The 25,918-nt window shown below is 42.4% G+C and overlaps 1 protein-coding gene across 4 annotated transcripts in view; it reads right to left on the reverse strand.

The window, feature by feature from the left end:
* Positions 1-8,625: 8,625 nt before the first annotated feature.
* Positions 8,626-25,918, reverse strand: part of FAM149A (family with sequence similarity 149 member A) — a 79,915-nt gene continuing 62,622 nt past the window's right edge. For 2 of the 4 annotated variants that reach the window (XM_090036060.1, XM_090036062.1), the window contains exons 6-14: positions 25,709-25,885; positions 24,400-24,590; positions 22,057-22,211; positions 20,488-20,591; positions 20,055-20,282; positions 19,659-19,779; positions 17,309-17,437; positions 16,761-16,839; positions 8,626-9,526 (exon numbers count right to left, since the gene is read on the reverse strand). In XM_090036060.1, the coding sequence (XP_089892186.1) occupies positions 9,453-9,526; positions 16,761-16,839; positions 17,309-17,437; positions 19,659-19,779; positions 20,055-20,282; positions 20,488-20,591; positions 22,057-22,211; positions 24,400-24,590; positions 25,709-25,885 (1,258 nt within the window). In that variant the 3' untranslated portion in view covers positions 8,626-9,452. The remainder of the gene's footprint in view (positions 9,527-16,760; positions 16,840-17,308; positions 17,438-19,658; positions 19,780-20,054; positions 20,283-20,487; positions 20,592-22,056; positions 22,212-24,399; positions 24,591-25,708; positions 25,886-25,918) is intronic. The other 2 variants (XM_090036061.1, XM_090036063.1) reach the window with 2 other exon arrangements.

Consider the following 25,918-nt stretch of genomic DNA (forward strand, 5'->3'; position numbering starts at 1 on the left):
TGCTTCTTAAGATCCTATGACCCCAGCTGACTGCCTCCCCCTGGGACAGGGGGCTGGACTCAATGATCTTCCAAGGTCCCTTCCAACCCTAATATCTATGAAGTCTATGAAGAAAACCCAACTGTGAAAAAGATTTATTAATATAAAGTATTATTATGAATTTACTATATATACACTTGTATATAAGATGCCCCTGAACATAAGACCACCCACCAATAGTTAAATTTTATATATGGAAAATTTTTAAATTTGTTACAATTTTCCAGGTATAGAATCTAATTATTGGAGGTTTGCCTTGAATTTGTCCCTTTCCTACTGCTACAGGAAGGAAAATAAATCTGAGGGGTCAGGTAGTCCTTTTGCTTTCTGCCCCCTGCAACTTCTTCCTCCTTCAGACCTTTGCCTCCCCCCATCACGGTCAGACCCTACTTTCCCTGAGCACATGGAAATGAGAGACAAATTTAGAAACATTAGCTTTGAAATAAACATAGCTGTAGTAATTTTCATAAAGGCAAATTAGCATGGGTACTCATAGATGCAACTCATTCAGAACTGAGGCACTTAACTTTTTTTTAAATTACTACAAATTTTAGCACAGGTACTCCATAAACACACTTTTAAGCAGCACTTTTGTACCTACTTATGTATAATGCAAACTACACATGATATTAGTCAAAAGCCAGAAGGCTCATGATTTACTATATATTTCATTTGGTTGGGCCACAGCAGAGTCAACAGTCTTTCAAGCCCTGGTGACAGTGGTCACTACAATATATCTTGTTTAGATGGGTTGCACTAACCTAACCCTGTGGTAGGTTCCCATCAGAAACTCATCTTCTTGATTGCCTCTTGGCTAAGATCAAGTGTAGTGGCTGGGAGGAAGCCTGGTTTACTGCTTGAATTAATGCCAGGGGCACTGGGGCGATAGTGGTGGAAGACCAGGATGGAGGACAAGGAGGAGTTTTCAGAGCCCAGAACAGCATCAGTGGTGGTCCTGGAAAGGAGAGTGACAGCTATGGAAGGAAAAACAAACCAAGAGAAGTCAATCAGAGAGTGGAAGTGAAAATTGAGAGTCTAATGGAGGATGGATGAAGCTGAGGAAGAAGGGAAAAAAGAAGGTAGGAAAGAAAGGTGTGGTGAGATCGGCAGGTTTGGAGGAGGCTTTATTGAAGAAAGCAATAAGGAAAGAGTCGAGTTTACAGGAAGAACAGGAGAAGAGGAGAGGTCAGTAGGGAGAAATGAGGCATGATGACACTAAGATGTGGATGGACATGGGCACACTAGAAGGAAGGACTAGGCTACAATCAGACCTAGACAGGTTACAGGGGTGGGCAGATGAAAATAGGATGGGATTCAACACTGACAAGTGCAAGGTGATGCACCTGGGGAGGAAGAATCAGCACCATACCTACAGGCTGGGGAACTCCCTTCTCACCAGTGCAGAGGCAGAAAAGGATCTTGGCGTCGTCATTGATGCCAAGATGAACGTGGGCCAGCGGTGTGGGGATGCAGTCAGGAAGGCCAACCATACCTTGTCATGCATCCACAGATGCATCTCAAGCAGGTCCAAGGAGGTGATCTTCCCCCTCTATGCGGCACTGGTCAGGCCGCAGATGGAGTACTGCATCCAGGTCTGGTCGCTGCACTTCAAGAGGGATGTGGACAACATGGAGAGGGTCCAGAGGAGGGCCACGCGCATGATCAGGGGGCAGCAGGGCAGGCCCTATGAGGAGAGGCTACGGGACCTGAACCTGTTCAGCCTTCACAAGAGAAGGCTGAGGGGGGATCTAGTGGCCATTTACAAACTAGTCAGAGGGGACCAGCAGGCATGGGGGGAGTCCCTGTTCCCCCTGAGCACTACCAGGAGTGACTAGGAATAACAGTCACAAGCCGGCAGAGGGTAGATTCAGACTAGATATCAGGAGGCGCTACTTCACAGTCATGGCAGCTAGGATCTGGAACCAACTTCCAAGAGAAGTGGTGCTGGCTCCTACCCTGGGAGTCTTTAAGAGGAAGCTAGATGAACACCTTGCTGGGGTCGTTTGACCCCAGTACTCTTTCCTGCCATGGCAGGGGGTCGGATTAGAAGATCTGCTTAGGTCCCTTCTGACCCTACTAACTATGAAACTATGGAACAGTGATTGAAGGAAAGAAAATGATTAATGGGAGGAATAAGCCAGACCCACAAAGAGAAAGATGGGAGGAAGCGAGAGATGGAGCAGCAGGCAATCTATACCTAATAAGAGCAGTAGTAACAGGGGAGGGAGAACAGAGAAGTCAGATGATAAATAGATATGAATTTATAGGAAAAAATATTGTTTGAAGCTTTAGATGTTAAATAAATTTGAGTAGCCCTGTTGCTTTTCCTAACTGGAAGTCTTGGTAAATTTTGTATTGGAGCTGAGGTTATGGGGGGTTTTGGAAGACATATGCAGTAGTAAGCAAGAGAGAAGAACTACAGGGATAAGTTTTATTGTGGGAAAGAAGACAAGCGAAAAGACAATAATATTCAAACACACGTGCTTGAGATAGGGGAGATAGAAAAATGGTTGGAAAATTGTATACAAAAAGTTATGTATTTTGAGAAGATAGATGATAAATACGGTATATGGATGGGATATGGGAGAGCTCAGATGGTAATGAGGGTGGATGAGAAAAGTCTGGGTGGGATAATGCACATACCATAAGCAATCGAAATAGGGCCATATCAAGGGTTTACAATGCATTTCAGATAGCATAAACTCTGCAGCAAGTGACAAGTCTGCATACTGCCAGTATACAGTATGCTAGAGACGTGAAGGGGAAGGGTACAGGGTGGCAGAGTGCCAAGATGAACTGAAATGTGTTATTTGTGGGGAAAAGGGACACTTAGAGCAGCAATGCCTGTGGTCCTTCTTAAATAAAGCTAGATCTACAAAAGAGCAGCAGAGACAGGAAAGGGAAAGTAGAGAGATGTTGAGTGAGAATGCATGACAGTGGAGGAGATGCCACAAGAAGGAAGAGCCGGTGAGGAAGAGAGTGAAATTTCAGAAGCCGAAGTGAAGCAGCCGGTAACAGAGGAGGGAAAAGAAGGAAAGGTAAGTGGAACAAGTGACTAAGACAGAGGAGAGAGAAAGGAAAGAAGACAGAACGATAGAGGGAGGAGTGAAGATAAAGCAGGAGGAAGGAGAAGGAAATTGGGACAAGAAAGAAATTATATGCTATGAAGCTTCAAAAGAAGAAGGTAGACAAAGAAACAGAGGGAGGTTGATGAAAAGCTCATTGGGGCAAATTGGTCTGGGACTAATGGAGGTGGGGGGAAGAGGAGGGAGGAAAGTGGAAAGGTGGGGGGAGAGGGAAAAGGGGAACTTTCCTTGAATGTCAAAAAAAATAAAACAACTGCCAAAGATTACGGGGATGTGAAGAATGGGAGAATTAGAGCTGACTTTGTCAGGCAGCAGCATAGAAGACTAGTAAAAGCGGTAGAAATGTGTAATTAAATGGACATGCATAGCTTTGTGTATTGCATCCATAAATGTCAGAAGTGTGTTATCAACAAAAAGTGGGTTAAGATTATGCTGCTGTTGAATGTGGATAAGGTGAACTCATGTTTGTAGAAGTATGGAATCTCATGGGAGAGGGATTACAAGTGTTTTGTAAAGAGATAGGGATGGGGACTTTCATGGAGGACAGGATTAGATGTAAACAAAGTGGCTGGAGTTGCAATTTTGTTGAAGAGTGAGGAAGAGAGAGAAAGTGCAGCAAGTGCAAGTGATTGTGGAAGGGAGACTGCAATGGATGGTAGTGGAGTTTGAAAATAAGGTGTTAGAGATTTTTAATATATATGCAGAAAGAGAAGGATTGCTCTTCATAGGAAATTAGAGGTGTATCTAGGCAGAGGTAGGCAGCAAATTCTGAAAGGGATTTCAATTGCATTACTGAGGAGGGGGATAAGAAGGAAGATGGATGGGAGGGACAGCTACACAGCTCATCAAAAGTACTGATTAATATAATAAAAGAAGGAGATTTAAAGGATGTATGGCTTAGTGAGAATGTGACGACAAGGCTAGAACCGAGTGGGAGACAAGTTTCAAGGACTGATTTTTTATTAACGTCAAATGCTCTAAGAATTGGAAAGAACATCTTAGACATGCTCTTCAGCGATAAGCAGATGCTGAGAAAGGAAGTGAGTTTAGATGAAAGCAAAGGTAGGGGAAAAGGGATGTAGAAGTTAAATGTTCAATTATTACAAGATGAGGAGACCTGTCAAGAATTGTGGAACTGTATAAAGGAAGGGAGACTCTGAAGAGATACTACAAAAGCACTGGGAGTGGTAGACTTTGATCAAGAGAAGAACAAGAGAATTTTTCAAAAATATTGGTCAAAGAGAAGTGAAGAAGAGGGTGGAAGAGCTAGAAGGACTGCAGGCAAAGAAGCAGGAATTAATAAAGGAAGCAGTAAGAGGAATACGAGTGAAAGAAGAACTGGAAAGCAAAAAGTGACTGACTGAAGAATGGTTCAAAAGGAAAACAGATGAAAAAAATCTTTTTGACTAGAGCACCTTGGGTGAAGAAGGGGGAAGGATGGTGTAAGTATTTTTCGGTGAAACTAAGGAAAAGAAGGAAGGAACTGAAAGTAGTGAGAACTGAAGAATGAATCCGAATAGAGGAGAGTGCAAAAGTGTTGGATGTGGCAGTGGAGTTATAAAGAGCTGTAAAAAATAAAGAGGAGTAGATGGAGGGAAAATCAATGTTTCTTCAGTGGATAAAGGAAGGAATAGAAGATGGGAAGAAAAAAACTGGAGGAGAAGTATGAGAGACGTAGAGGATTGCTTAAAAACTTGCAAACGATGGGAAGTGCTGGAAAAAGGACAGACTTCTGGTGGAATTCTATGAAAAATGTTGTCAATGGCTGGGGGCAGATATAATAGAGACATACAGGGAAATAATGGAGAGTGTGGAGGATTTTGCAGGTGTGGTAATTTTGATATTCAGGAAAAGAAAGGAAGATGTGTTCGGCAACTGAAGACCAATAACCCTTTTAAACACTGATTACAAATTGACGGCAAAAGTACTGGCCAAAAGAATGTGCGACTGTTTAGCATATATGATACAAGAAGAACAAATGTGTTCTGTTCCTGAGAGGAGGATAACCCAGACCCTACAGTTAATGAGAGATCTCTCACTGGATGTGCAAGGGAGGAAAAGTAATAATGAATTTAGGCCTGGAAAAAGCTTATGATAGCATTGAACATGATTTCATATTTGAAGTATTCCAGGGGATGGGGTTTCCAGCAAAGATTGGATGGGTTATACTGCTATACAGTAAAGCAGGGAGTCAAGTACTGGTAAATGATTAGATTACTTAAGCAAAGCATTATTCATACTAACAGGGTGAGACATGGATGCCTACTATCTCCCTATCTTTTTGTGTGCAGAATGGAGCCATTGGCACTGTAACTTTGTGATAAGCTGATAATAAGTGATGTGAAAATACTAGGAGGAAGAGACGTTAAATGTACATTGGATAAGGTGAACATAGTGGCTCAGGACAACGTATCAATTGAGAGGTGTGGTGCCCTCTGTTGGTGCTGTACCTCATCTGCCCCAGACTCATCTGCCACGACCTGATGGATCCATAATTGAAAGGAAGGGTTCAGTGATGTTCCTACCCTGGCCTGGAGATGGTAATACTCATGGGGTCGAGGCGGCTGGTCCTGGGGCTCTGCCTCCCCTACACCCCAGTCCACTTGCCAACCATGAGGGCTGTCATGTCACTACTTCAACTCCTGACTCCATCCTGTTATGGCCTTTTGTTGGGCCTTGGCTCCATCAGCCACAGTATACGCTGCAGGCTTGTAGTTGCAGTCTGTCACTAGCCTCTAATCCTTGGCCCTGCTTTGGCCCTGTGCTGGGCTTGGACCTACTGTGCCCTCGACAGGCTTAAAGATAGCTGTGCCCTTCTAGGGCCCCCAGGCAGTGCCCAGCCCCGCCCCACACCCCTTACCAGGGAGCTCAGTGTTGGGTAGTCCTACCTAGCTCCCTTACAACAATCCTGCTCCCCCTTGGTGGGACAGCATCACCGGGATGGCAGGGAGAAAGCCGTGCTGCCAGGTGACACCCCAGGGAGCTCAGTACCTTGCTTCCTGCCTTCCCCTCGGCACCCGGCTTCCGCCAGGGTTTTTAAATCGCCTGTGACTACAATCACAGCTGACGTCATCAGCTGGCCACCGCCCAGTCTGATTGACAGCCACTTGAAAAGCCACTGTAGCACCAACTCATGCAGCTTCAGCCCTGACTCTGTCTTCCTCCCAGGTACATTCCTTGTGGCGCCTGGGTCCTTGGGTCTCCCTTTGGGAGCATCAGGGTCTGTTCCCAGCGCTTCCCAACCCTGGGAGCGACCCCAGCCACCACAAGAGGATACTGAAACGTACTGGGGACTATGGCAAAGTGTCGGGTGAAATTAAATAAGATGAAAAGTACATTGATGGGTGTGGGGATTTGGGGGAATTTGCACAAGTTCAGGCTATCGTGGTAGAAGGTGTATTTAAGATCTTGGGAATCCCAATGGGCACCAAAGAGAAAGCAACAAAGTCATGGGAGAATTTAAGAGATAAGGGTAAGGCAGACCTTGGGATTGTGGCATGGTAGAACATTATCTTTCAAGGATAAAGTGGCTGCCATGAAATCAGTACTCTTGACTATCATCCTTTGCATGTAATCACCATCATGGCAACAGATAAAGAGGGTACAGAGGCAGATATGCATTTTTGTGGGGCAGTGGGGAGTAAGAGAGAAAGGGTAGCCAGGACAAAGCTATATAAAGCCAGGGACTTAGGAGGCCAGGGAGTACCATATTTGGAAGTTTTGTGTATACTTACTTTAAAAGTATGCTCTGTAAAGAGACAACGGAGGGGGTGGAAAAGACTGCATATTTCTGCTGGTACCTGGCAGGAAGCACATTAAGAAGATGGGACATGTATGGGAAGACTGGAAAAAGCCATAAGTATGGCAGCCACTGGCCCACTATTCAAAGATGGCAAGTGTGCGGAAAGAAGTGACAAATTGAAAGAACATATAAATATCATATAGAAGATGATATGAAATATTCTTCCCATGAGGGACTTTCAGCATAAATGAGTTTTGGTAAGATCAGCAGCATGCTGGATAGGGATATGGGACTGAAGAATCTATACTGCATGTATTTTGGCACTGCCCTTTTGTGCAAGTGTTATGGAAGGGGGTATGCTGATTTTTGAGAGTGATCAGTACGAACTGTGATTTAACATAGGAAATGGTGATATATGGGTTAAGGCCCAAAGGACTGGAGAGACAGAGATTGAGAATCATACTCCTTTGTGTGACAGCAGTGATATGCAAGATGAGAAATCTACTGTTGGTCAAGTGACTGGCTTTCACTATAAGAAATTGTTTGGAGTTGGCAGTATATTAACTGAAATACTGTGGATAAAAATGCAGACAAGAGAGGAAAGGAGAAGGCAGAGAAGAGATAGAGGAACGAAGAATGGCAGTGTTTCTTCCAAAAGGACAAAGGGATGAAGTGAAAGTTATTACTCTGTCCTGGGCTGGGGAGTTTTGGGAGAGGTTAGTGTTAATAGTGGAAAGAGGCGTAATAAGAACAAGCTTTTGTTGTAGGTGGAGATTGTCAAGTTTTGTCTTAATGTAGTTTTAGTTGTTTTGGATTGAAAAAAAAAAAAGGAGGTTCCTATCCGTATTTTTGCCAAATATGGGTCATGGTGTTTTATGGCCATGTTCAGTGTTGACTGCATTTAATCAGTTTCATGGTTGATTTCCATTGTTGAGCACATACTGCTTTTTGCAAAAGTGTAATGATAGATGATGTATTTAATGAGTTTCCTTGTATGCAAATGCAAGAAGAAGGGCTTTTCCCCTATGCTGATTGAGGGGGAAAAACCCTGTTTATATGCCCGAGGATCCTTAAGAACTTCACAGACATTATACCTTAAACCACCTGTTTGATATAGGTAAGTAAAAGCGTACGTTTCATTTTCTCAAAACACAAAAATTCCAAACAAGAAGGGTGGGGAAGGGGAACCAAAAAAGTCCCCATCACACCCATGGAGAGCTTAAGCAGAAAATCCAAACAAAAAATTATCAAAATAAAATTCTTTTTCACTTAAAGAAACAGACATGTAGCAGGTAGCTGTATTTAATCCAAACTTTGAAAACAGTGCAAATAAAAATACCGTATCTTCCTTGTCTTGGCTTACCAGTGACACATGATATAAATATAATTCATAGAGAAATAAAAAGCAATGTAAGTCAATGACCAGAAGACTCTAATGAGATATAGGAGGCCTGGTTTTTATTCTAAACTGTTCCACTGGTCCTCTATGATTTGGGCAAGTCATTATACTTCTTTTTCCTTGTTTCCCCTCCAAACCTGTGTATATCTCATCTATTTAGATTATAACTATTTCAAGGAAGGGGCTCCTATTTATTTTTGTATGTATAATGCCAATGACCTTACTATGTAGTACCTTTAATAAAATTAAAGTTAGTTCTCTTCTTTTTTACGGGTCTACACACATGCCAGGAATACTAATGATGCACCAATTCATTAAGTAAACACTTTAATGTTAAGTAAATCATGTTTAAGATTAGATATAAGAAATTTGATTAGGTTTTATTGGAGTATGTGACATTGAAATACCTCCAAGAATGTACAAGTTGAGAAAGTTAGAACTGTCTTATTGGCATGTCAGCAAAAATATCAAGTAATTCGGGATTTATGGAATACATTCACCTGGCTGGGCAGTCATTGTTTTCCAAGAACAATTCTATCTCAGTTGTTCTACAGCACCTAAAGTAGAGGACAGCTTAATAGCTAGTTATAAATGAAGTCCAGCTCTCTAATCACTGTTCAAATGAATACAGACCTAGTTTTAAAAGGGAAAACAAGCCAAGGACAGAAAAATTTACAGAACAGCAACCTGAATAACAAAGATGAGAGAGAAAGGACACAATAGGGTAATAAAAAGCTTCTATTTAAAAACATATGAACTTTGTATACAATCAGTGTCTGACAGCTCAGAAAGTCTATGAAACAGGAGGCTGGGTAACATGAATATAATTTCAAGGGCTTGTTACTTGCTTCCATTAGATTAAGGAACTAAAGAAATTTACCAGATGAAAATCTCAAAACAGTGGAGACATGGACAAGTAGGAGAAGCAGTAGCAGCATCTTATTTCCTACAAAAGGAAATCCTGAAGTCCACATTTAATCACTTGATTTACTTTTCTTTTTCTCTCAACTACATCCAGCTTCTCCATCCAAGCTACCTGCAAACATACATGTACACCACAGACTGGAATGGTAAGCAGCACACAGAATGCTATAATACTTTCTTCATCCCTCATGATGTCTAATATTGCTGAGCATAATAGTTGTCCATTCAGTGCAATGTGTTTTCTGTTTCTTCTTAAAATATATTAAGAAGCAACTTGAAATCTCTTCCTAGATGTAGATGGATTCCTTTGAAAGGATCTGGAGTAACGTTGTGTGCCTGAAAACAGAAAATAGGCATTGAAAGTTACACTAGAACAATATTTGGATTAAAGACAGGGAAGTGACACTTTATAGACTAAGTAGTTCAGAAAGGCATGAGCTTGTCAGATGCTAACCTCAGATGGCACCTGTTGGAATTAGCTGTTACTTAATGAAAGCTCTTGACTCTGAACTACCTAGTTGATAAGGTGCCACTCTACCCTGCCTTCTGCCTGACATCCAGGGAGTTAATACTAACTAATTATTTGGGTTCTTTTTACAGGCTGGTTTTAGAAAAAGCCACAACTGACATGACCTTTACTGCTCACCAGCTGGACAAAAAATGTCAGGAACAACATAAGCCTCTCTACATGGCCTTTTTTGAACTCACAAAAGCCTTCAACTCTAGTAACCAAAAAGTGCTGCAGAGGATCCTTTCGAAGTAGGGATACCCACTGAAATTCATCACCATACTTTGCCTGCTCCATAACAGTATGTGAGTGGTGGTTCTCAGTAACCTATCACAGACCCCTCTGAGGTTAAGAAGGAAGTTAAGCAAGGCTGCATCACTGCTTCAACAGTCTTCTCTATATTCCTTACTGAGATGCTACACCTGACCATCAACAAGCTCCCAATCAGAGTGGAGCTAAACTATCAAATGGGTGATAACCTGTTTAATCTCAGCTGACTCCGAGTCAAAATCAAGACCACCCAACCTCAATCACTGAGTTCCAGTATGCCAATGATGCTGTAGTGTGTGCGCATTCAGAAACAGACCTTCAGGCAATCAGCAACATCTTTACCAAGTGTGGCAGAGCACCTTTGGTGCCTGCCACTTTAAAGGGCCAGCACAGGCAGCAGGCCAACTGGCAGGTGTGGGCCTGCCCTAATGACCACAAGAGGAACCTGGGACAGGAGGAAGGGGGTGAGCAGCCTCCATTTTAACCCAACGTCTCAGGGCTGAGCCAGCAGTTTACTGCAAGCAGCCAGGGAAGAACATTGCCTGGCTGAGCTGCTGCTCATGAAGCATCTTGCAGGTAAGGGCAAGAGCTATGGGGATGGCTGGAGGCTCCTGGTCCTGGGGAATGACCAAAAACTACACCCTGCTAGGGTAGGATGGTGTGGCGGGGCTGTCCCCAGGAAATGCCACACCAGATTCCTCCCTAGTGAAAGGCGAGTATGAGGTACCTCATAGCCCCAACCCCCACAACTTGGTGGGTAACCCAGAGTAGGGCCAGGCAGTGAGGACAAGCACATCTTTGGACACCTGAATCTATGGGGTATAAGACCCTAAAGGCCCAGTGAGGGGATGGAAGAGTGGCCCCTGCAAGGTGACAAAGTGTTGACCCTCAGTGAGGGGATGCAGTGAGAGAACAGACCACGTAGAGTTGAGCCACAAGGGTAGCCTGAAGGGCTGCACAGAGCTGGTGCAAAGTAGAGTTGCAAGGGGCAACCTGAAAGGGGCTGCACCACTGGGGCATGCTGAGTAGGGCTGCAAGAGTGAACCTAAAGGTCTGCATATAGGCCAGCCCCACAAGTAGTTCAGGGAGTGAGCCCCAGTGAGAGGGTGTAAGTTGTTGCCCCAGTGAGAGGGCGGAGGAGCTGGACCCCAGTAAGCTCTCAGATGTGGTGAGACCAAGTTTTGGGTGAAGCGAAGACAGAGACCCCAGTAAGCCCTCAAATGTTTTCAGGCTAAGTGTGGATCAGAGAAGAAGAACTTTGGATGCCATCTGTGAGGCATGGGACACAGTATAGGGAAAGTCAGAGCTGTGTGTAATGCCCTAGGCATCGGGGCATTAAATGGGCCTCCCACATTTTACATCAAGCTTATTACAACAAGTCTTGGCAGACAAGACAGGGCAGACTGCCCCTGGACAGGTGGGCGGACCAACCATGAAACCTAGCCCTGAACTGCCCCCTGTCACACCAAGGCATACAAGAAAATGGGACTAATGCTTCATATTTACAAGACTAAGGCCCTCCATCAACAAGCTCTTAGTAAGTAATCCCCCACTCCAGTTATTCAGATTCATGGTGAGACTCTGAAGAACACTGAGTATTTCCTGTACCTCAGAAGCCACCTCTCACAGAAGGCTGACATCAACAAAGAAATTCAACATCACCTCAAATGTGCAAGTGCAGCCTTTAAATGCCTGAAAAAAGGAGGGGTTCAAAGACTGACCACCTCAGGGTAGGCTGATGATCCAGGCAGACCTAGACAGATTAGTTAGATGAGTGGACCAGAACCAGATGCTATTCAACACTGAGAAGTGTAAAGTGTTTCATCTAGGGAGGAATAATCTGCAACAAACTTACAGGCTCAGTGGTGCTACACTAGCTAGCACCACACCCAAAAGGGACCTGGGGGTCATAATTGACTATAAAATGAATATGAGCCACCAGTGATGCTACAGTTAGCAGAGCAAACAATAAGCTGGCATGCATCAACCGATGCACCTCAAGCAAAACTAAAAAGTTGTTCTCCCACTCTACGCAGCACTGGTGAGGCCACAGCTGGAGTACTGCATCCAGTTCTGGGTGCCACACTTCAAGAAGGATCTGGAAAAGCTTGAGAGAGTCCAAAGAAAGCCACTCGTAAGAGTACAGGCCAGAAGAGCAAGTCATACGAGGACAGACTGACAGATATGGGACTGTTCAGCCTAAAACAGAGAAGATTTCAGGGGGATTTGGTGGCTGCTTACGAATGTATCGGGGAGAGCATCAGGGGCTAGGCAAATAACTATTTACCAAAGCACCCTGGGGAAAACCAGGAGCAACAGTCATAAATTCCTAGAAGGAGGATTCAGACTGCGTATAAGGAAAAACTTTTTTACGGTTCATGTGACCAGACTCTGGAATAGACTCCCAGTGGGGGTGGTGCAGGCACCTAACCTGGAGATCTTCAAAAGGAGACTGGATGCATACCTTGCTGGGATTATTTGACCCCAGCAGTCTTTCCTGCCTAGAGCAGGGGAGCTGGACCTGATGATCTCACAAGGTCCCTTCCAGCCCTAAACTTCTGAGAACCTGTGAATTGTGACATCAGATCTGAAAACAAGTTCATGGCATATCAAGCAGTCGCAGTCCCCATCTTACTGTATAAAGCTGAGGCATGGACAACGTACAGGAGACAACTGGAGCCACTGGAGAAGTAACATCAATGCTGCCTGCAGAAGATCCTTTGAGTCCGGTGGGAAGGAAGACGCATCAATGTTAGAGTCCTCTTGCAAGCAAACACTACAAGCAACAAGGCAATGATCATGCAGCATCAACCTTGCTGGGCTGGTCACATCATCCAGATGTCTGACTCCAGACTCCTGAAGCAAATGAAACTTTTATTCTCCCAGTCCAGTTAAGGTATACATTCAAGAGGAGGGCAGGAGAAGTGCTTCAAGGATGTCCTCACAGCCAACTTGAAAAAATGCAACATCAACATCAATTTGTGGGAGACTATCACCCAGGACTGCCCCAAATGGAGGAAGAGTCTGCTGAAAGGAAGACCCCCCACCCAGAGTCAAGACCTCGACCAAGAGCTCACCAGGGAATTGGCTGAGGCCACACAATCCCGGTGTATGGTTGTCATGGGAGACTTTAACTACCCAGGCATCTTGTGGGAGGAGTGCTTGGCCAAATCCGAGCGGTCGCAAAGCTTTCTCTCATGTGTGGACGACCTCTATCTGATGCAGGAAGTCTACGGGCCGACAAGAGGTAAAGCGCTGCTCAACCTCATACTGGCAATCAGGGCAACCTAACAATCGAAGGGAAGCTGGGTGACAGTTATCATGAACTGATCACCTTCACCACCTGCCATAAAGCTGGCAAATCGGTCAGTAATACAGAAGTCCTCAACTCCAGGAAAACTGACTTTGATAAGCTAAGGAGGCTTGTCAAAGAGGCCCTAAAAGGCCATATCCCAATGGAGAGGGGAGATCAGGATGAGTGGTTGCTCCTCAAGGGAGCAATCCTGGATGCGCAAGCAAAGTCCATCCTGTCTCGGAGGAATGGCAGCCCTCTTGGCTCTCCAGGGAACTGGCAGACCTCCTGAGTCTTAAAAGGAAGACCTACAAAGGATGGAGGACTGGAACTGCCACTAAGGAGGAATAGTCTGCTTTAGTCTGGATTTGCAGAGAGCAAATCAGGAAAGCCAAGGCTGTGATGGAACTCCAGCTAGCTACAAATATCAAGGAAAATAAAAAGTCCTTTTTTAGATATGTGGGGAGCTGGAGAAAAAGCAAGGGCAACACTGGACCCCTGCTAAACCAGATGGGGCAACTTACAACTGACACCCAGGAAAAAGCAAACTTGCTAAATGGGTACTTTGCATCAGTTTTTCATCAGCCCCATGGGATGGCCCTGCCCACTATGGGACAGGGAGGCCCAGGCGAGGGAGATTCCTTGCCCTCCATCGAAGCTGACCTCGTGAAGGAACACCTTGACAGGTTGGATACTTCAAGTCAGCTGGCCCTGATGGGTTACACCCAAGAGTACTCAGGGAGCTGGCGAGCATCATAGCTTAGTGCCTGGCACAGATCTTTGAGAGCTCTTTGTGCTCTGGTGAAGTGCCCAATGACTGCAAGAGGGCCAATGTCATGCCTATCTTCAGGAAAGGGAGGAAAGTAGATCTGGCAAACTACAGGTCCATCAGCCTGGCCTCTATCCTGGGGAAGGTCTTGGAAAAGATTATCAAGGAGGCCATCCTTATCAGACTAGCTGAAGGCAATATCCTGAGGGATACCCAGCATGGGTTTGTTGCGGGTAGGTCTTGCTTGACCAATCTCATTTCCTTTTATGACCAGGTGACTTATCACCTGGACAAGGGGGAAGAGATCGACCTCGAATTTAAAAAAGCCTTCGATCTGGTATCCTATGATCACCTATTGGCTAAACTGGCTAACTGTGGCCTTGACATCACCTCGATCCGCTGGCTGGGGAACTGGCTCTGCGGTAGGACCCAGAGGGTGGTGGTCGACGGGAGTCAATCATCTTGGTGTGCTGTGACCAGTGGGGTCCCACAAGGCTCTGTCCTAGGGCCCATACTGTTTAACATCTTCATCAATGATGTGGACATTGGTGTCAGAAGTGGACTGGCCAAGTTTGCCTATGACACCAAACTCTGGGGTAAAGCATCCACACCTGAAGACAGGAGGGTGATCCAGGCAGATCTGGACAGACTCATAAAATGGGTGGATGAGAACCCACTTTCTGATGGTGTTCAACACTGAAAAATGCAAGGTTCTCCACCTTGGGAGGAAAAACCTGAACCATGCTTACAGGCTCGGCAGTGCTACACTGGTTAGCACTACAGATGAAAGGGACTTGGGGGTCTTGGTTGACCACAAGATGAACATGAGCCTTCAGTGTGATGCTGAGGGTAGTAAAGCGAGCAAAACGCTGGCTTGCATCCATAGATACTTCTCAAGCAGATCCCAGGGCATCATTCTCCCACTGTACTCGGCCTTGGTGAGGCCTCAGCTGGAGTACTGCGTCCAGTTTTGGGTTCCGCAATTCAAAAAGGATGTGGAGAAACTTGAGAAGGTGCAGAGGAGAGCCACGCACATGATCAGAGGTCAGGAAAACAGACCTTATGATGTGAGCAATGGACCTATTCAGCCTGGAAAAGCACAGGCTCAGGGGTGATCTGGTGGCCACCTATAAGTTTATCAGGGGTGCTCATCAGGATCTGGGGGAATGTCTGTTCACCAGAGCCCCCCAAGGGATGACAAGATCAAACGGTCACAAACTCCACTGTGACCGATTCAGGCTGGACATAAGAAAGAACTTCTTCACTGTCCGAGCCCCAAGGTTTGGAACAGACCGCCGGAAGTGGTTCAAGCACCCACACTGAATGCCTTCAAGACACATTTGGATGCTTATCTTGTTGGGATCCTATGATCCCTGCTGACTTCCTTCCCCTGGGGCAGGGCGCTGGACTCGATGATCCTGTGAAATCTATGAAAGGATCTCAGTACTTTGAAACCTTAGGATAACAACAGGAGGTGGAAAAGTGGGAGCAGCAGAAATAACCCTGTGGACCGAATCAAGAACCTAGGCCAACCACCCCACACAGAAACATGTGTCCTGAGCTGCAACAGAGTCTGTTGTCCCAGATAGATCTCATGAGCCATCTTCAGATGACAATCATCCTTGATTGTAAGGGATTGCTGCTACTGATGATAAGCTGCCTTTAGAAAAACATTTGTTAGCCTGATTGCATTCTAACATCCCCTGTTTTCTCAGTGAGTTTTTACAGCTTGTTTCATTCCATAATGCTTTCACCAAAGAATTATTCAAAACTCAGGAAAACCTACAATTCTTAGAAATAAACTGGTTGTGGAATGTGTGAAATAACAAGCTTTCACTGGCTTAATGAAGTAAGATAAAAATATTTCATTATTCTAAAAATTAGCTAGCCAATAAGATGATTTATTGCGATACTGAAACTAAATTAGTCAATCAGTGTCTGCTTTCTTTGATGATACTGTACGAGTATGACCATAGTTACAAGTCAAGGGTGATATTTTTTATTTAAAAGATGCTTGATGTTAATGTCTAAAACAACACTGTCTATATTTAAATGATGTTAAGGAAATATTAAAATATTAAAGATATTATTAAAAAGGGCTAATTGTATAAATTGTGTTTAGACAGTTTATAATGCAATATACATCTATTACCTGAGTTCTGTATATTTTAAAAACAAAATCACTGTTGATATGGCAACTACAGAAGAAAAATTATGTGTCATGTTTTCTTTTGGACAAAGAGCCCTCTTGAGTCTAGGATGGAGTTGCATTACATTTCTAGTTATGCTTATACCATTTATTATGATGATGATGATGATGTTGTTGAAGAGCTACAGTCATAAACCATGATAATACTGTGTTAGGCATTGTACAAAAACAGAACAAACATATATTAATTCAAATACAACATCAAATGGCCTTGTGTATCCTGGATAAGGTGTGCATTCCTGCCCTAATTAAAAATACAAACTCCTTAAAAAAACAGCAAGCAAATTTTCTTCCCTCTCCACATAGTAACAACCAGATGAGTTTGCAATATACCAGCAGGTTGACAAAATTGGGGCTATCCTCTCACCAATGGAAGGGAAAATAGGATGTATTCCCAACACAAGAGAGTTAGAATATCCTACTGCGTTCACTCCTTCTTTCATACTGAGGTGGTTCTTATTGAAATGCATTATTTGTTATTTATGCTAGCATTTGGGTCTTAGTGAATCTGAGTTTTCTTACCTGTTACAAAAACATGGCCTGTCCACGTGTGATTAGTAAAATCCATAGAAGTCAATGACCTTTTCTGAGCTGTGTCTGACTGAAAAAAGGGGAAAAATATTTTTTGTTCCCTGTGGTTCTCTCATAGACTAAGGGCTTGATTATGGCTTTGTGTTACATCACAATAGAGAAGGCAGTGTGGAACAGCACTGCTCCAGAGGTAGCTCTAGAGATTGTGCTTCAAGTCATCTCTCTCATGTATGGAAAGGTACAATCTGGTTGGTACATTAGCATGGATCTCTTTCCACTACATCAACCCCACTATTCAGAACATTGCAGATGAAGTGTGGAAACATGAGCCTAGCTCCTTCCCAATCCCTTTTTTGACATCTTGCTCTCTGAAGAACATATGATTCCCTGCGCTCCTGGGATCATAAGGCACACAAAAATTGCTAGGGCATGAGATCCTTTTGCAGTCATGAAGCAGGTGGGAGGGGAGGTTTCCTGAATAATGTTTTCCCTTGTCTCCCACAGTCTGGTTTAGTCTCCTGAATTACCCAAAAACCCACCCTGAATGTGTGAGTGGTATTGGGTCTTGAAAATTGATCAACAACGACAGTTCGTTCTCTAAGTGGCCGTCGTTCTGTGCTGTCAGGTACTGCACTTGATACTCTGCTATGAGTATATCGACCTCTATGCTGAAAAAGAAACAAAATTAGCAATGAAAAAAACATAAATATTAGCTTGGCTAAAATACAACCCCTTTGACCTTTATTTGATTTAAAATAAAAGAGCTAATTCTCTATTAACACAAAAGAACTGATTTTTTAGAGGACTTCTTGGGATCTTCAACCAGACATCAATTATATAAAATTAGATTCTTATGTTTCACAGTGAGGGCAGAGAGGCACATAACTATGACTATACAAATGGGAAAGACTAAGAAAGGTAACTGGTAAAATCATGTACATATTTCGCATTCACATGATTTGAGAAAGTTATATTAGACCCTATTGCCTGTATTGTGAAAAAGGCCCAGGAGGTCCTATTCTGACAGGATGAAAAGATATGATAAACCTATACTATTCTGTATATGTTTATATGTCTGACTGATACAATCTGATTATCAATGCATTTCTATGAACATATCCTTATCTATGCTACTGATGTTAGGACCCCACACACCCATATGCCTCTGTCATATACTCTTCCCTAAACAACAATCCACAGAAGCCCTCTGCTCTGTGGGACTACTAGGGTCAGGTCTAGGGTGGAAAGAGATATAAGTTGCATTATTCAGTATAGTGCTCACTGGGGATGTATAAAGTAGTTAACACACACTTTGCACAAAGGGGAGTGACTTTCTTTGAGGGACAAACCAGCTCCTAAAGGTAAAAAATGAGTGGGAATCCCAAATACAAAAGTTCTCAGTTTTCAATCTCCTATACATTATTCCTATGTAGGGACAGATGGTGCTTTTAGGCCATTATACAAGAGCACAGAAGAGTTTAAAAGGTTTTAATTTTCCTCACATATATCTGTTTTTATAATTTTGGATATACAGACAAATGCATTGAAACTGAAATCACTTCAAACTGAAATCACTTCAAAATTCCATTTTACTTTTCATATCCTTTTACTTCACAATAAAATAAGAGATGCTCAGTTTTGTTTTTATTCACTTATAGGTAATCTCACTTTCTATTTATCAGGGTGCCTCTAGATATTATTCCAATGATGGCACTGCTTTACCTGCATAATGAAGACATCATGTCATGAGCATGGCTGCACCTGAATAGGGCAGGTTGTTAGGAGGAGGAAAAAAGGAATAACAGCTTGCACTGCTGCTGTTTTCCAACTCAGGAAGCAATCAGTGGTCAGCAGCACCACCAAAATAATTAGATGACTCTACTAAGGAGTAATCCCCCAGGATTCTTTCCCCCAGGATCCTTCCCCCAGTTTCCTCCATGCTGGAGACACCCTGCCAGGCTGGAGCAGAGCCCAGGTTTCCTGAGAAGCAACAAAGGAGGGGAATCCCTCAGCTCCATCCTTCCCTGAACAACTGGGGAGGGCACCTTGCTCAGCCACAGTGTAGCCCAGTCTACCAGGAAGCAGCAAGCACATGGGCGAGAGCAGAGGGGGAATTCTGTTAAGTTGGGGGCGGGATTCTCCCCCTCCCCTGACCTTGCTGCTGCCTGGGATGCTCATGGCAGGGATGCCCCTACTCATTTGTTCTGTGCTCACATAAAGGGTGGCTGGGGCAGGAGTGGGGGGAATGCATATGTCTCCTGCTGGGTGCTGCTGTGTAGGAATAAACCTGTGGGTCAGAACTGTGCTGGGACAGGGGTTTCCTCCTCCTTTTTCAGAGAAGTTTACAATGAAGATGGAGCAATGCACCCTGGGATGCTGGAGGACAAACAGATTGCTATCACACAATGTATTCTTTGCTACATGGGCATATTAAAGCTGGATAAAAAACAACTATATAGTACACATTTTCAAGGTCTTACTTTATAGTTGACTGGAGCTTTGTATTGTGTGATGGGTACTTTGCTGGACTCAGTTAACTCTACATTTAACCAGCTAATAACTAACACAAAAATACCACATTTAAAGGGAATAGTGAAATCCAAGACACAAACAGATATCAAATAGGGTACTCATTTATCTGCTCCTTAGAATTTCAAGCATGTCATTTAGTTTTAGAACAAAATACTTAAAATAATCTACATTTTGGCCCTAATGTACCTTCTACTATTCCTTCTTACATAAGTATATTCCCTAATTTATATTAAAACCTTGTATCACCATAAAAAGTGATTGGATGCAAATCTCCCCAAAGTAATATTTCAAAAAGCAATGCAAAGCAGTCTTTTAAAATTTCTATTGATCTTTAACATGAAAAGGAACATATCTTACAAAGCTTTGTCGCGATCCAGGCACTGACAGATACTGTTCAACTGTCCCTGAATTTATTGGTGGCAACTTGTTCCGAGTTGTATGTACATGGGGAGAGGACAAGCGATCAAAGCCAGTACACCTGTAGAAGATCCATTGATATATTTTTTTAGGAATATTCATGAGAGATTTTTCTTTTTTTACCTACATCAGAAAAAAATTCCAAATACATTTAAGCTATTTTAACTGTAGAAAATTGCTTTTTATCATAGAATAATGCTTTATTCATGCAAATTTTTCCGATGAAGTCTGGATCTTTGTTAGATCTTAGTTCTCAAATCTGTTGCCATATTCATTAAACCCTGACCCATTGTTATGCGATCAGCTCGGTGAAACAGCGTGAAACAAAAAACTCACAGTTTAGTTCCTCTAAGGATTTCATCACTGTATACGTTTGGAGTCTTTGAGCACAGTGGGTCTGAGGTGAGAGATGGTAGCCTGCGATGGGCTGGCATTTTCCTAGAGGATGCCAACAGTACTCGAGATGATGAGAGAACATTGTTATCAGTTATTCGTCCCACCCGATTTCGCACTGAGTTGGGAATACTGGAGCCAATGTTGTGCAGTTTGTCATCTTGTTCATTCCTACAAGGGAGGGGAAGAAAAATAGAAAGGCTTCTTATCAGAATATCATTCCTGTTATTACAAAATAACATCCAATTTTAAATCCATCAATTATCAACAAAAATAAATGTCTGCATTTTTATGTTCCCAAAGTGTCTTTTACATGGCCTTAACAACAATATATATCATAAAAAATCTGCAAGCTATCTTCCCATTAAACACTTACTGGATTTTGTCTGCTATGGCTGAATGCCTCTGCTGGAGCGGTTTGGCTTGAATTGTCATAACACCATGCAAATCACTGTAGAAATTGCCTGAGAACCGATTAACCTAAAAAAAGCAATAAAGTTTACACTTTCAGTCTCTTTAGCTTTTACGAAGGGAGACCTAAAAACATAATTAGGAGAAAAGACTCATATGATACCACTGCATATTATCATCAAAAATTTTTTCCCCAAACTAAGGTGCAAATGACAGGAATCAAAATTCCTCAGAATAAAGCTTTAAAGTTAGGTTACCAATAAATATTACAGAAAGAAATCATTAATATAAAATAATCACTGCAAATATATATATAATATCTACCCCTATACATTTTTATTACAGCCAGACCTGGAAGCAACACATATTGGTTATAGTGGCTTTTCTCTTTCCATTGCATTATATAAAGTCCTGTTTTAATGTTATTTAAAAACGCTCATGCAACCATTCATTGAAATTTTCAATAGCAGATGCTCCCTCCTTTTTCTTTTTTTTCTTCTTTCTTTTTCTATTTTTTTTATGTCAACTACGATTCATCCAATAAGGGTAGGGGGAAATATTTTGCTAACACCACAAAAATCTTTCAAATGTTTCAATGGGAAACTCTCACCCTTCTTTGAAGTAGGAGCTAAATTTAACATCCTAGAGTCAAAGAGGAGAATTTACTCATCTCCAGAAATATCCATCCAAATTTAACCAAGTTATAAGTTTCTGTAATCATCTTTTCACAGGTGTTCAGTCAAAGCTTGTTAATAGCTGGCAATACATTGACCAAAGATTCCATTTGCCTGGGCATACTCTGACCCAGGGATGAAGGAGCTGAGCACAACTTTATTTTGTAATTTACTTTTCATGTCTGGGAAGGAAGAAAAAATGTTACCTGTTTTACAGCACCTAACACAGTATGTTCTCAAAGCTAAAAGAGTCTCTAAATGATTGTATTATCCAAAAAAACCCACTGGCCACATCCACACGAGCCTCAATGTTTGTTTGCCCAAGGATAACTAGCAGTGGCACACCTTGTGCTGCTGATTATTGTTCCCAGGGAACTCCTGTGCCATGCATGTTCTGGCGCACTGCAGGTCACCCCAGGTGGGGTAGGGCCGGCCCCATCAGCCTTAACTGGGTCTTGGGGACCTCCTGAGGCTGCAGCAGTGGTGATCCTGCCACTTAGAACCCGGCCAGCAGCCAGAGCATGGCTCCCTGTTGTCCCCATGTGCATTGCTCCCCCCCTTTTTTTTTTTTTGCACCCCAGGGATATCCAGGGATCAACCCCCACCCCCTCACGCTGTTCCCATGGAGCATGGAGAGCAGCTAAAATGTGCAGTATGTGGTGCTGCAGACGTGTCTGTGGCACCACATACCACACAGCCATGCTTGTCTGGACGTGGCCACTATGTTCTTTTAAGTGAAAAAAGGTAAATACCTCAAAAAGTACATAATCAATACAAAGGGAAGCATTTCTAGTCTGAACTAGAAAAGGCAAAGGCCAAATAAAAACAATAGGATTCTGTTTTATGGAACCGTAGTTTACCTGAGATGGAACAAAATGTGAAGCAAAAGTTGTGCTTCGTGCCTCAGAGCCCCTTGATGGGGGTACACTCACTGTATCTGTTGTAATATGCAATACTGGTAGATCTGGCAATTTAGTTGTACATGCTTTCAGCTTTTCCACCTGTTTATCATTTGCTGCAGCAGAATGAAATATACAATTAAACAGGAAATAATGGAGATACAATGGTTGGCCTTGGCTAACAAATATCAGTGATTTAGATCTGCTATGTTATATTGCAAATACATAGTATATAGTACATAAACACTATTGTTTATAATTAATATTCTCATAGCCTGAATTGTTTTAATTTTGAGGACATGCATGCCATTTAAAAACATACATGCTGTCAAAATAAGAAAACATGTTTCTTAAAAAAATTCCGAATGACTAATTTCCCGGATATATAAGAAATTGAGTTTAACCATAGACATAACAGAAATGTAGTTTCAAAAAGATTGCTAAAAACTTCATAACTATTATTAAACATTCCTATGTAAGTCAGTTAGAAATGAAAAAAAATGAACAACAGGAACTATAGATTTATGTAATGTATCCTTTCCTTATATCCTACTTTTCAAGGCGCATAAATTATTGTGTTATTTCTCTCACAGCCTTAAATTTCTTTAGTCTTTATCCAAATCCTTTGCTTGACAGATTCTTTTCCCCACATTGATGACCCTGAACAAAAAGACTGAAAGCAAACCTAGATTTGATTTACAGTATGTGGATAAACCTTTTACTGGAGATGTGAACAGCTCATGTAGTTCAATAGTAGTACCCTCACCATTAAGTTCTACTACCATAGAATTCTGCAAGTATTTGACTATTCCTACTTCATTTCACAACTATATTGGAAGTCAATTACTAGTTTCAGTTTACTGATCATGATTTTCTATTTGTTTGTTCTATTAATATACAATTAAAGAAGAGATGAAGTTACCATCAGTTTCAAAAGGGAACCCCTGTACCTGCCTGAGGACAGAATCTCCCTGTTAATTAGTCCTTTACCTGCTGCTTTTCTGTGCAATACTTTACTAAAACACCAGGAAGAATCAGATTTATGTCAGCAAACTGATGTTCCATCCTACATTAATCTCATAACCCATACACATTCAGTGGGACTCTATCCCTCTCCAGTAGTTAAATCACATATAGGTTTATAAAACATGTCAGCTGTTTTATTTCTGGTTAACTAACCTTTATCTTTTACTACAAACAGTAGAGATTAATGCTTTTAGACACAGAGGACCCAGAGTCAATCCACGCTGCAGATGACCTACCCAGGAGCATTACGTTACACCATGGGCACAACTCTACATGCAATTAATGCAAAGCAATAAACTCCAGAGCAATCAGCTCTGGAGTTTATTGTCATTTGAATGTCTGTCGAGGACCACAGGTAGCATGTTGAACTATGACAAGGCCCAGAGGGTTCAGCCTGCCAGCCCAGGGCTGCTCTCCCCAGTTCAACATGCTGAAGAAGGGCTGGCTGAGGTACAAAGGTGCCTGCAGGCAGCCCCTACACTGAAGCACCCTCATACTGCAGCCAGCCCCTCCAGTTTCTGCACATATGCTGCTGCGGAGATTTTTCACTCCAGTGCAGAAAACTTGTACTTATAAATAAATGAGTTTATTCCAGCCTAATAGGGGCACATGTGTAGATGTTGAGACATTTACTGCTCAGCTAATTAGTCTACTGCATAGTAAACATCTCATGTAGATGTGCCCCTTGATTGCTCATCCCCTTTGGCCTTCTTGTACCTTCTTAACCTTTTCATTTAAGCTCTTCTTATAGGCCTAGTCCAAATCCAACAGAAGTTATTATCTTTCCACAGGGAAGCTTCAGTTCAGTCCCAGTGAGTTTTTATGACGTTCCACATACAAGTACATACAGCTCCATCCAGGCTGATCATAAATCCCAGTTTTGGTGGGACCTTTTAAGAATCTTCCCTTCAGTTTGGTTAATTTTAATGCTTCTGTCCCACTTCCAGCAGGAATGCAGTAGTGGTGGCACTCTCCAGCTACAGTGCACAATGGGGAGTTTGGTGCTCTTCAGCATCCACAGTGCTCTGCACCCCTGCTTATCCCCCTTCCCACTCTCCATTGTACTCAGCTGAGACTAGAGCTTGGAAAAAGCTAAGCATGCTAGAGAGCGGAGGGGCTCAAGTGGGGGAGAATTCCATTTTGAAACCCAGGAAACATGGCTACTTTAGCTGCATCCAAATATAATCATAAATGATTTTGTAAGCCAAATGTAATTAAATAAGAAATTAGTGTTCTAGGTAAAATACTATAAATGGCATCTCCAAAAACTTCAAATACCTGTGATAGCAGATTCCCAATTTTTTCTAATCAGCTCTTCCAGTATTTCAGTTATATTGTTCCAGACATGATCAAACACTTCAGCAGCCACAGCATCTTTGATACAGGCATTGGGAGAAACAGGAGGAATGCCACGTTTATTCTTCTTTTGAGCAAGCTGGGCTCCCTTTTGTTCCAAATTCTCATCATCACTAATAATTGAAGCAAATTCACCTTTATTACTGAATTCTACCAATTTCTGCTAACATTCACAGTATATCTAAGCACACTTCCTCATAGAAGAAGGAAGGGGTCAAATACATTTATATTAGAAAATATGTCAGATTTTATAACAGAAATTCAGAGAGTACTACAGAAGAAAACAGAGCTGAATTGGTTTTGTTTTGCCTTGTTTCCTGTGTTTGGCTGAACAGCACCTCCCTTCTGGTATCAGTGGCACGCAAGATCAAACTGCAGCATTATAGCAAGTAGATTTTGCAATTCTTGACAGACACCATATATAGAGATATGGATTATAATAGAAATAAAGCAAAGTTGATAAAAATGATCTTTTGGAGCTAGAATCTTGCATTTCCTTAACTAGCCACAACTTACAGTACACTATATCCCTCTAGTTTGATGGGAGAATACCACACCGAACAGATCCTTTGTACCATACCCTACTTAACCAAACATATTTTCCATGATCTCTGGGCCTTCACCTAACTAGGTGAAGCAGATTTTGGAACAATTCGCATCCTCATAGGACCAAGGGACTCTGTAAACTCATGTGCATCTCTCCCCTTCCACTGTCATAGACTCAGTTTCTTACTTTCCTCTCCAGTTTCAGGAACAGGGCCCTAGTTACATATAATACACTTTACATGTAAAAAGGCTTGTATTGTATTGTATTTTAAGAAAGTGAAAAGAATTTGGGATTAGAAAGACTCTCTTGTCTTCATTCATAAAGACTCAGCCTCAGCTACACTTTGGGTGTTTCAGTGCAAAGAGACTCTTATACTATTTATCCAGTACCTGGAACCTAATTCTCTCACACCCTGGGTGAGTAGGCTAGCCTCTAAGCTACCAGATAAATACAAGAAAACAATGGCATCACTGCAACACCACTCATAATTTGCAGGGAAGCTGCAACTGCCTGAGCACATTACATAGAGGTTGATCTTACAGGCATCCTTGGAGTGCATCTACTAGATTAAACCCTTTAGGAGAGATGGGTATAGAAACCCTTAGTTTATTCATGTTGACAAGCCTTAAGCAATTTAACAATAATTTTGCTGTATACACTTAAAAATACACAGCTGCTATTTACAGCTCTTTGTTGTCAAATGCAAGATACTCTTCTATTTTTCCATCGACATCATATATTTCTTCTTCCAGGAAGGAATACACAGATGAGTCAGAAACAGTAATCCTTGGGGACCCACAGTCTAATGATTTGTGGGCTGGGGAGGTTGTTGGAACCAGCTTAGAGCCTGAAATGCACAGCCTGAAACAAAAGAATCAGAATTATATGTACATG

Source organism: Crocodylus siamensis, chromosome 2, assembly GCF_052110815.1.
Source record: "Crocodylus siamensis isolate JL-2025a chromosome 2, ASM5211081v1, whole genome shotgun sequence".
Classification (NCBI taxonomy): domain Eukaryota; kingdom Metazoa; phylum Chordata; order Crocodylia; family Crocodylidae; genus Crocodylus; species Crocodylus siamensis.